This window comes from Myripristis murdjan, chromosome 8 (genome assembly GCF_902150065.1).
Source record: "Myripristis murdjan chromosome 8, fMyrMur1.1, whole genome shotgun sequence".
Taxonomy (NCBI): domain Eukaryota; kingdom Metazoa; phylum Chordata; class Actinopteri; order Holocentriformes; family Holocentridae; genus Myripristis; species Myripristis murdjan.
Window position 1 is genome coordinate 35,677,438 of NC_043987.1, and position 11,244 is coordinate 35,688,681.

Below are 11,244 nucleotides of genomic sequence, written 5' to 3' on the forward strand. Positions count from 1 at the left end.
TGGCTTCACAACTCTGGCCCCTTGTGGGTGTGTCCATGTGGGCGGGGCACCAGCCCTCCGAACATCTTCAGGACAGCAGGAATCAGATGAAACCCCCCCAGACACCCAGAAGCAGATCTCATGAAGGTGCTGGCTGTGGACTGTCTGTTCACAACGACACGCCGTCTGTTCAGCTTTGACAAATTTGTCCAAAGCTAACGGCCAGAATAGTTTCGTGAATTGATTTCATGCTAGAAAAGCTCGGTCACTTTCATTTCACATCTAAACTTTACTGAGCACTGATTTTATTATGTAATTGATTATTATGTGCCCATGTGCTTCACTGTTTCCTTGGCTCTGATTGGTTGTATGGGATGCATGTGGAAAAGCTGCAAATGAATTGCCCTGTTGGGATAAATAAAGTTTTCTGAACTGAACTGACCTGAACTGATGAGCCTGGGATCTGCATATTTTGGTAACCAGTCGACTTTATGCAAATGTGGAGGACACCAATGTTCGCACCGCCACATAAACAATGTATAGGAAGAGGTTAAAGTTGGTGTCCATGTGTGGGTACCATGAGGCCTCAGACAGACCATAATACTAGTGTAATCCAGCAGAGTCCTGGTCATTTCAGCCTAACATCTACTTGGTAGTGCAACATACTGACTTGGGAAAGGCTTTTTCTGTGCAACTTGAACGGAGTGACGGGACACCTGAGGGTTCCAGGTGAATTAACAGCAGACGGGTGGTTTTGTTCAGAGGCTGGGAACACTGCAGCTGATCTCACAGGTTTGTTCACGGAGGAGGAAACCTCTGCTGAGTCTGTTTCTCAGGAGTGAAGAGGACGAGCCTATTTTGTCCCTGACATCCATGCAGCTTAAATTAAACAACAGACTTTTGCTCAAGATCTCATGAACCCAAGGATCCTAAAGTTCATCAGAGGCATGAAAAAATGTGACACAAGGACATGAAACTTCACAAAAATGTTCCACAGGATCTTCACGTTTCAGGAGTGAGGGGTTGTGAAGAGGTCGGTGTGGTGTTCGGCGTGGAGCTGCAGCTTGTTTTTGGATGTTACGTCACCTCATCCCGACCAACACCTTCTCATTCCCGGGTCATCAAATCCCACAGCTCGGCCACGCCCCTTTTACATCTGATACCGACGCCAAAAGGCAGTCTTCAGCGCCAGGACAGGATGCATCGGGCTTTCTGGCTTTTATCACGCGTCAGTGTCACGTGGTTAGGGTTAGGCAACAAAAACATGCGGTTAAGGATGGGAATGGTCGGGTTTGGACAATAAAACAACTTCATTAAGGTTAGGACAAGGTTTAGACAACAAAACCACGTGGTTAACAGTGGGAAAGGTCAGGTTTAAGCAACAAACTGAAAACGGGATGCGGTCTCGGATAAACACGAAAAGTCTCGCTGGAAACTGGAATCAAACTCCTGTTGCTTAAACGCTCGCCACCCAGCTGCCTCTTGGCGTCGGTGCCAGACGTAAAAATGTCAAATGTCTTAAAAAAAGAAACAAACAAAGAAAGAAAGAAAGGAAAGAAGAAAGAAAAAGAGAGCAGAGTCCTTTGAGGCACAGGAGATGTTTGGGTCCAGAGTTCCAGATGGTTCCGGGAGGTTCTAGGAGGAAGGTTTGTTTGTTTGTTTGTTTGTTTGTTTGTTTGTTTGTTGGTAATGTTCTTGAAGGCTTGCATACAAGGTTCTTTAGGGGCTTGTTAAAGGGTAGCTTCGTTTTTGTTTGTTTGTTTGTCTGGCGTTGTTTAGAATGGCGCAGAGCGTGGCATCACCACTCGAATGCTAATTTTCCATCAGTGTTTCACTGTTTTCTTACTGATTATTTTGATCTGTTTCACATTTCTTGGTCATAATTTTCTGGTCATTTTCTTGTAATGTTTAATGAATTTCTTGCTAAATTTCTGGTCAAAATTAAACGGTCAAACATTATTAACCCTGATTCTTTAAAGCGTCATTTTAGTGAATCAAGTGAATTTGCTTGTAAGGGGCTCACTGCAGTGAGCTAAGGCCACAAGAACATGTCATTTCCGAGCTTCCATGTGGAGAACGTTTGGGTTCTCCTGTCTCAGTGTTGAAACAGGTGGAACAGTCGGTCCTGAGCTGTTCTACCGGCTCTTTTAAGTAGAGATCAAACAATATTAATCTTTCAGGGCCGATAACGATTTTTAGCGATCCAGGACATCCATGACGGATATTTGGAGCCAATATTTGTTTTTAATAAATTTGAAAACTGCAGTGTTTTAGAGACGCCAACACAAACCTTGCTTTGAATTGAACATTTAACATTAGAAATACTAAAATATTAATGCCAAGAAAAATTCAAGTGTCAATTTCCCCTCAGGATGGAAAAGTATTTCTTATGTTAAAATATAAAAAGCAGATAAAAAGTAAAAACAAAAACAAACAAAAAAAAAATCTTGTGTTTGAATCTAGTTGAAGCAAAACTGCAGCTTTCACATTCTGTCAAACTAAATTAAACAAAAATCCACTCAGAAGGGAAATAAAACTGGAGCCACTTTATGAGAAACACACGGCCCCGCCCACTCGCTTTGTTACGCTGTCTGTCAAACAGAGAGGCGGAGCCTGTCAGGCGGAGGGGCGGAGCCTGTCAGGCGAAGGGGCATTGCCTGTCAGACAGAGGGGCGGAGCCTGACTGATTTTCATATCAGCTGTCATGAAGATCAGCATTACCATCCTGAGGATTAAAATTTCAGAACATCGGCCCTGATATTGATCGATAATTGGTTGATCCCTACTGTTAAGGCATGATGGTCATGTGACTGTGACTGAACAGGAGGCCCCAGGCCTCGAGTTGCGCCCCCTGCTGGCCACGTCTCGCTCCAGAGTCCTAAAAAGTTCGGTGACATCATCTTTTTTTGTAAATTTCCCCGGCGGTTCCTCAGAGACGTTCCCCAGCAGTGGCAGGTTTACACCCCGGAGGTTCCAGGACTGCGTTCCCCTAGTGCTGTAAGGTTCTCCGAGGCCCCCTAAACCCCCCCCCCCCGGAGTGGAGGTTCCAGGAGGAGTCCAGGGGGTTCTATCTCTGGGGGAACACAGTGTGGAACTCGTTGAGGATGAGCTCCACGATCTGGCTCTGGTACACCATGTGGACCGTCATGTTGGCCGACTCGGTCTGGGGGCGGAGCAATGTGGGGCCGAACACTATGGCAACGCTCTGGACAGACATCCTGTTGGACTCCTTATGGTCGATCACCCTGAAAAGAGAGAGAGAGGGCGTGGGGGGGCGGGGTTAATTTCGTGTATTTTTTCCTCTTAGTTATTTTTTATTTTTTACTTTTCTGTACATAGTCTAGTTGGAAAGGGGGCTCCATGCGCATAGGGTGGGTTTTTTATCGGGACCTGCTTTTTCTAAATCCTTGAAGGGTGCACTTTAAGATTCTGCCAGGGACCAGGCTGAAGTCATGTCCCATGGGGTTCATTTGGAACACTTTTTACAAAACCCTGGTACCAAATCCAAAAATGGAAAAAATAGAAAATAGCATAACTTTTGAACCATACATGCTACAGGGACAAATGAACACATTTTTCCATACAATTTGGACCCAGGGAATCCATTAAAAGGGTTATTATTAAGATTCAAGCACATCTTGACTCCATTTCAGGACAGAAGTCACACAAAAACAACAAGCGGACTGATAGTCCAACAGCTGCGCGCAATATCTGGATGGAACCGTGCACTTTACGATACAAGCATGACATTTGGCACACTGTTAGAGCATGCCCTAAGGATCATTTCTGGCTATAGGGCCACCGCAGATTTGTCCCGTGGTAACCGTGGCAACCATTTTTCAAAATGGCTGCCACCTGCTGTGATTTTACCTGTAACTCAGGTTCTAGACCACCGAGGATCTTGACCCTGGTGGCTAATCCTACATTGGATGAGGAATACAGTGCTACTATATACAATATCCTAGCAACAACTTAACTACATATTTCTGGCATTCAGTTAATTAAATAATGGTAAAAACCATCAAAACTCGTTTATTCCACAAGCCATCAAATTCTTAAACACAACCAAGTAACAGGGTGTCCAGCTGCTCTGGGCCAAGTGTTTTTTTTTTTTTTTTTTTTTTTTTCTGGTGTGCTTGTATGGCTGTGGTTGTGTTCAATTGTTGTAGTTCTCTGCTGCAAATCAATTTCCCCAAGGGGACAAATAAATGCATAATAATAATAATAATAATTATTATTATTATTATTATAAAATATCTGTTTTGGTAGAGTATACTCTACATGTTTTCTAAGATGTTGACAGATATGCCATGAAATGCATGTGTGTTTATGGCAATGGCCAAAGTGGAACTATACAGCAGTACAGAGACAGGATACCATTTAGCCTAAAGGCATATTTAATAAAGCCAAAGAGGAAGGAAAGTGTGACAACACAGAGTTGTGTATGATGACAGTCCACCACAGTAGCAAACGGCAGTGCGCTGAAGTGCTGCCTTGGCACATTTTCATTTTCCACCACACCCTTTTTTGCAACCACAGCAGAGGAGGTTGCAACATGCCAGGCTTGCTTCTGGTCGTGTGGTCCAGTGAACTTCCCATCAACCTGTCAGAATCACAATCAATGCTGTTGTCACATGACACGTTTTACAGGTGTGAAAAAGTGGGTTAAATTATTCATTCATTCATTCACCCGCCTTTGTCCTTCCTCTTCCATCCCCAGTCACCTGGGAGGGGTTGTTCAAGGACTGCAACCATGGCCTGTCCCCGTGCTGATTACCTGTTTCTCAGTGGTAAGGGACATAACACAAGTTGCCAGGAGGGAGAACTGGACGGCTCAGCCAACCAGCCAAAGCCCATCAACAATCCCACCAGGAGAAAAAAACTCCCTCTAATTAGCTGGCTTCCAGTCCAAAAAAAATCCAAGTCTCAAGAAAATATCATCCCTGAAGAATGACTGTTCCTTGTTCTCAAGGCTCTACATTGCATCACAGACATGTGATGGAAATCAGGATGAATTCTTTAAGCATGAAAACCAGGCATGTCCACCAGCACTGTCACAAATGGGCAAGCTGAGAACTGGTACCAAGTCGGACTTGGTGGGCTATTTGATGGACCAGGTTCCTTCACATGAAAATGCATCCATTCTCTCTGTCCAGGTCATCATTCTTGATGGGGCTGCTATAATGAACATGCTGTGACCTGGTGCTGCAAAGACATTTTCAGATTATGCACAGCACGTATTCTTGCCATACATCCAGTCCAGTCTCAGCTGGAGCATGTCTGCAAAGTTGATGTTGTGTGGGATGAACTTCAGCACTCAGCATGCTTAAGTTGTCTGTACTCAGCCCCGAGATACATCAGGTCTTGCACCATGCACACATGAGGAGGTTGAAACATGCGTCATACTACACCAGGAAGATGCTGTGAAGGAATGGTTTGACAACCTCCCTATATAAACCGTTGACACAGATGTGCTGGTACTGGCAGTGACGGCAGCCCAACGCCTCAACATGGCTCAGCTGTGGGTTGCCTTTGGAGCTGGGAATAGTTCTCGGCATTTAGCAGCTCATGAGATGGTGAGGGCATTAGGCCCAGATCGATGTGAAGCCTTGCCAAGATGTTCCTTGCCTTTACTGGTTGTGACACTGTGTCATCATTTGGAGGCAGGGGCAAGAAGACGACATGGGACACATGGAAGAACTTCAGTGATGTGACTCGTGCCCTCTGTGGCTTGGCTACTACACCAGACACCGTAGATGACTGGATGGAGCCTCTTGCTGAAGGACCGCACTAGCAGCCAGGAATCACAGAAGCAGCTGTTCACCCAAAAAGGTAGAACGATTGGTGGAACCCCCCAACACAAGCAGCACAACATACAAAGAGGGCAGCCTACCAAGCTGGTCACTGCAGGGGACAGGCCATGGTTACAGTCCCTGACCTCCCCTCCCAGGTGACTGGGGATCAGCGGCTCAGTTCACTGGACCACACGACCAGAAGCAAGCCTGGCATGTTGCAACCTCCTCTGCTGTGGTTGCAAAAAAGGGTGTGGTGGAAAATGAAAATGTGCCGAGGCAGCACTTCAGCGCACTGCCGTTTGCTACTGTGGTGGACTGTCATCATACACAACTCTGTGTTGTCACACTTTCCTTCCTCTTTGGCTTTATTAAATATGCCTTTAGGCTAAATGGTATCCTGTCTCTGTACTGCTGTATAGTTCCACTTTGGCCATTGCCATAAACACACATGCATTTCATGGCATATCTGTCAACATCTTAGAAAACATGTAGAGTATACTCTACCAAAACAGATATTTTATAATAATAATAATAATTATTATTATTATTATGCATTTATTTGTCCCCTTGCGGAAATTGATTTGCAGCAGAGAACTCTCATGGCATTTCATTACATAGAACAACAATTGAACACAACCACAGCCATACAAGCACACCAGAAAAAAAAAAAAAAAAAAAAAAAAAACACTTGGCCCAGAGCAGCTGGACACCCTGTTACTTGGTTGTGTTTAAGAATTTGATGGCTTGTGGAATAAACGAGTTTTGATGGTTTTTACCATTATTTAATTAACTGAATGCCAGAAATATGTAGTTAAGTTGTTGCTAGGATATTGTATATAGTAGCACTGTATTCCTCATCCAATGTAGGATTAGCCACCAGGATCAAGATCCTCGGTGGTCTAGAACCTGAGTTACAGGTAAAATCACAGCAGGTGGCAGCCATTTTGAAAAATGGTTGCCACGGTTACCACGGGACAAATCTGCGGTGGCCCTATAGCCAGAAATGATCCTTAGGGCATGCTCTAACAGTGTGCCAAATGTCATGCTTGTATCGTAAAGTGCACGGTTCCATCCAGATATTGCGCGCAGCTGTTGGACTATCAGTCCGCTTGTTGTTTTTGTGTGACTTCTGTCCTGAAATGGAGTCAAGATGTGCTTGAATCTTAATAATAACCATTTTAATGGATTCCCTGGGTCCAAATTGAATGGAAAAATGTGCTCATTTGTCCCTGTAGCATGTATGGTTCTGTACCAGGGTTTGTAAGAAAGGGTTAAAAAAGAACCCCATGGGACATGACTTCAGCCTGGTCCCTGGCAGAATCTTAAAATACACCCTTCAAGGATTTAGAAAAAGCAGGTCCCGATAAAAAACCCACCCCCCTTTTCCAACTAGACTAACATATCTGTGTCTGTAGATAGAATTCTAGCAGCATCTCCATTGTTTCATGTTCACTTTGCTTTGGAGAGGTGAAGCTCTGTTTCCCAGAATCAACCCCTCTGACCTGAACTGAACTGAGAGAGAGACAGAAAGAGAAAGAGAGTATTTTTCCGTTTGTTTCAGTTCCTTTCTGGCGGCTCACGTCTGAACAGGCCGAGGTGAGGAAACAACACGCTGCGTCTGATTGGTCGAGCCCAACCAGGGGAGTTTTTTTGGGGGGAACGCCAAAGAAAACTGGCAGGGTTCAGGCGAGGGTTCAAATCAGTTAAAGATGACATTTATTTATGAAAAGCAGTGGTGGTCTTTGTATACGAGGACACGATAGGGCTGTGTGTGTGTGTGTGTGTGTGTGTGTGTGTGTGTGTGCACTGACTTGCGCAGGTGTCTGAACAGCAGCTCCATGGTGTCGTGGTTTGGCAGAGGAAGAGAGCGAACCAGATCCTTCATGAAGGAAACCCTCTGCTGGTAGTCTGGGAGCTCTGCACACACACACACACACACATAAACATGACAGACATAAACAAGGCTATATACAGGAGTGTGTGTGTGTGTGTGTGTGTGTGTGTGTGTGCACTGACGGATGGCGGCGATGAAGCTGCTGAAGCTGCTGAAGGGGAAGAGCGGCTCAGGAAGCTCCCGCAGGAAGAGCTTCAGAGCCCCGGTGACCACGTGGATCTCCTCCCACTGGCCGTCCTCCAGGTCCAGCTGCTCCTCTGCCGGGCGAGAGACAGAGAGAGAGAGAGAGAGAGAGAGAGGGAGAGAGAGAGAGAGAGAGAGAGAGAACAGGTTTTACAAGAGGGAGGGAGTGTGTGCAGGTCCAAAGAAACGAATGTCACTTTTCCAGCAGCACCGGCTCGGCTCGCCTCAGTTTCGCTGGTTTTCCATCACAGTTGAGTCCCACCTTGTCAACGGTGGAGTCGTCATAGCAACGCGGCCCCGCCCGCAAGCACAGAAAAGTCTCCGCCTCTTCATGTGACCACGGTGCCGGTTTGCTCACCATTTTCCGACTTTGCCAACTTCAGTGATGATCAATGTGCACGCTCGCTGCTGCTGTTTTCTTTTTTCTTTAAAAATGTCGGGTTTGGTTTTCGTGCAGGAGTCGCTCTCATGCGTCGTCGCTCCCCGTCCAATCAGAGGCCTGCACGCCGTTTACGTCACATTTCAGCTCCACTCAGCTCGACTGGAGCCAAGTAGGTCCTAGAATAGTACCTGGTACCAGGTACCAGGTACTACAATGGTACCAGGTACTACCACCTGATGGAAAAGCTTACAGACCGAGTCGAGTGGAGTAGGTGCTAGTGGAAAAGCACCAAAAGTGTGTGCATGTGTGTGTGTGTGTGTGTGTGTGTGTGTGTGTGTGTGTGTGTGTGTGTGTGTGTGTGTGTGTTACCGTGGTCGGCCTTGTGTCGAAGTTTCTGGATGACAGCCAGGTTACCGCTCACCCTGTAGATCCCATCCACATCCAGACCTACACACACACAGACACACAGACACACACACACACACACACACACACACACACACACACCACATATCACACATAATGATATGGTAATGATAATGATAAGCTGTAGGCTTGTGTCTTTGTACTGTACATGTGTGTTCATGATAACTCATCTGAAGACATTTATTATTTGTATTTATATTTTATGTATTGTTTTATTTAGTTGTTGCAAATCAAATCTCCCCTCGGGGACAATAAAGACTTCCAATCTAATCTGATGCCAGCCTACTCTCTGTGTAATATAGGCTTTTCTGTGTGTGTGTGTGTGTGTGTGTGTGTGTGCGTGTGTGTGTGTGTGTATGTGTGTGTGTGTGTGTGTGTGTGTGTGTGTGTGTGTGTGTGTACCTCTCCTCTCCACTGCTCTGATGCATTTCTCCACAAAGCGCGGCACGGTGCTGTTCTCTCGGTGGCACAGAGTGTCCAGGTGGCAGCCGAACACGTTGTCTGGTGAGATGCACACACACACACACACACACACACACACACACACACACACACACACACCCACACACACACACACACAGGCACACACACACACACACACACACACACACATCAAACCTCACCTTCACAGCCACTCACTATCCATTCTTCTGTCCAATTGTTGATTGAATTAATTAATTAATCTGTAATTTAATTCATTCATTCATTCATTCATTCATTAATCTACAGAGAACTGTCAGCAGCTGCAGAACCTCTGTATTTAGGGTTCTGGTTCTCCACACACTCTCTGTGGTTCTTTGAAGTTATTTGCTAACAATTCCTTTCCTTGTGGATTAAAGTGCAGATTATTTCCTCCGTGAACGGATTAAGGTTTCAATAAAGTTATTCAAACAGACTCTTCTGCCCACGCCGTGATGTCATCGGACTGTTTACAGCTGTGGCCATGGCAATACCCGGTTCAGTTTCTATGGGGACAGCACGCTGTGACATCACGTTGCCTTGGCGACAGCACACCGTGTTTCCTGCCGCTCAGAGAACCACACGCTGTTTTCCTGTTTTCACTTCATGAACGTCTTACTTTAATAACTGCATTACCAGCTCATGGTCTCTGTATGCCATGGCCTTGGACACAAATGATTCCTATTTTTCAGTGCAATACTGCCACCTAGTGATGCAGAGTGGAAATGCAGTTTGAGTCCAGAGGGGTCTGACCTGTGCTTTGGCAGAGGAGCAGCTGGCTGTGGTTTTCTGTGCACTGAAGCTCATATCCGTACATTTTTATTTTTTTTTCTAATATCTCAAATGTTTTTATCCATGTTCTGTGACTGTGGAAGGGCAGTGTTGTTTGTTTTGGACATCATTAGAGACGCTGTGTTCTCACTTAGTGTCTGTTGGCTGTGTAGTGACAAAAGTGCATGTTGTCTCACGGCGCCTGTGTTTACCTCCCCTGATCCTAACTTCTCTGTGAGGATTATTCTGCTTCGAAGACGAGAGCCGTTATTCATACATTTTCGTACTGACTTGTGTTTGAGCGTCACAGTCTGGATAGATAGATAGATAGATAGATAGATAGATAGATAGATAGATAGATCGATAGATCGATAGATAGATATACTAAATATATACACTAAAGACAATAAGGACTAAGTATATACAGTAAACTAACCAAGAATATGAGATGTGAAATGTGAAATATACTGGTGGTATGGCACAGAGTTCGCCCCTACAGGTTAACCCCACAGAGGACTGGACGTCCCACCCAGGTCGTCCCAACCTGCTGACACTCCCTGCCCTGATTGGGTCAGAGATGTTCTCAGGTGTCCAGGAAGCAGTTTTACCTCTGATGTAGCCTTTCTCCTTCACGCTCTGCAGCGTCGGCCGCCTCTGCAGGAACTTACGCAGTTTGGTCCGAACCCGACCCTGATCCGAGTCCGCCGCACCGGACGCGCTCCTGCTCGCTGCCGAGGAGACACACACAACCTGTCACACCTGGACACATCACCTGAACAAATCACACCTGGACACATGAACACCTGGACACATCACACCTGGACACATCACACCTGGACACATGAACACCTGGACACATCACACCTGGACACATCACACCTGGACACATCACAACTGAACACATCACACCTGGATAAATCACACCTGGACACATCACCTGAACAAATCACACCTGGACACATGAACACCTGGACACATCACATCTGGACACATCACACCTGAACACATCACACCTGAGCACGTCACCCGGACACATCACAACTGGACACATCACACCTGGACACATCACACCTGAACACATCACACCTGAACACATCACACCTGAATGCATCACAAGTGAACACATCACACCTGAACACATCACCTGAACACATCACACCTGGACACATCACACCTGAACACATCACACCTGGACACATCACACCTGAACACATCACACCTGAACACATCACACCTGAATGCATCACAAGTGAACACATCACACCTGAACGCATCACACCTGAACACATCACACCTGAACACATCACACCTGAACGCATCACACCTGGACACATCACACCTGTGACAACCAACAA

General features: G+C 45.8%; 1 protein-coding gene across 1 annotated transcript in view; it reads right to left on the reverse strand.

Annotated features, from left to right (window-relative positions):
• Window positions 1-2,510: 2,510 nt before the first annotated feature.
• Window positions 2,511-11,244, reverse strand: part of LOC115363602 (rho GTPase-activating protein 27-like) — a 37,972-nt gene continuing 29,238 nt past the window's right edge. Inside the window, exons 18-23 of the mRNA XM_030057851.1 lie at window positions 10,498-10,617; window positions 9,062-9,160; window positions 8,603-8,680; window positions 7,791-7,925; window positions 7,586-7,691; window positions 2,511-3,224 (exon numbers count right to left, since the gene is read on the reverse strand). Of these exons, the coding sequence (XP_029913711.1) occupies window positions 3,047-3,224; window positions 7,586-7,691; window positions 7,791-7,925; window positions 8,603-8,680; window positions 9,062-9,160; window positions 10,498-10,617 (716 nt within the window). The 3' untranslated portion in view covers window positions 2,511-3,046. The remainder of the gene's footprint in view (window positions 3,225-7,585; window positions 7,692-7,790; window positions 7,926-8,602; window positions 8,681-9,061; window positions 9,161-10,497; window positions 10,618-11,244) is intronic.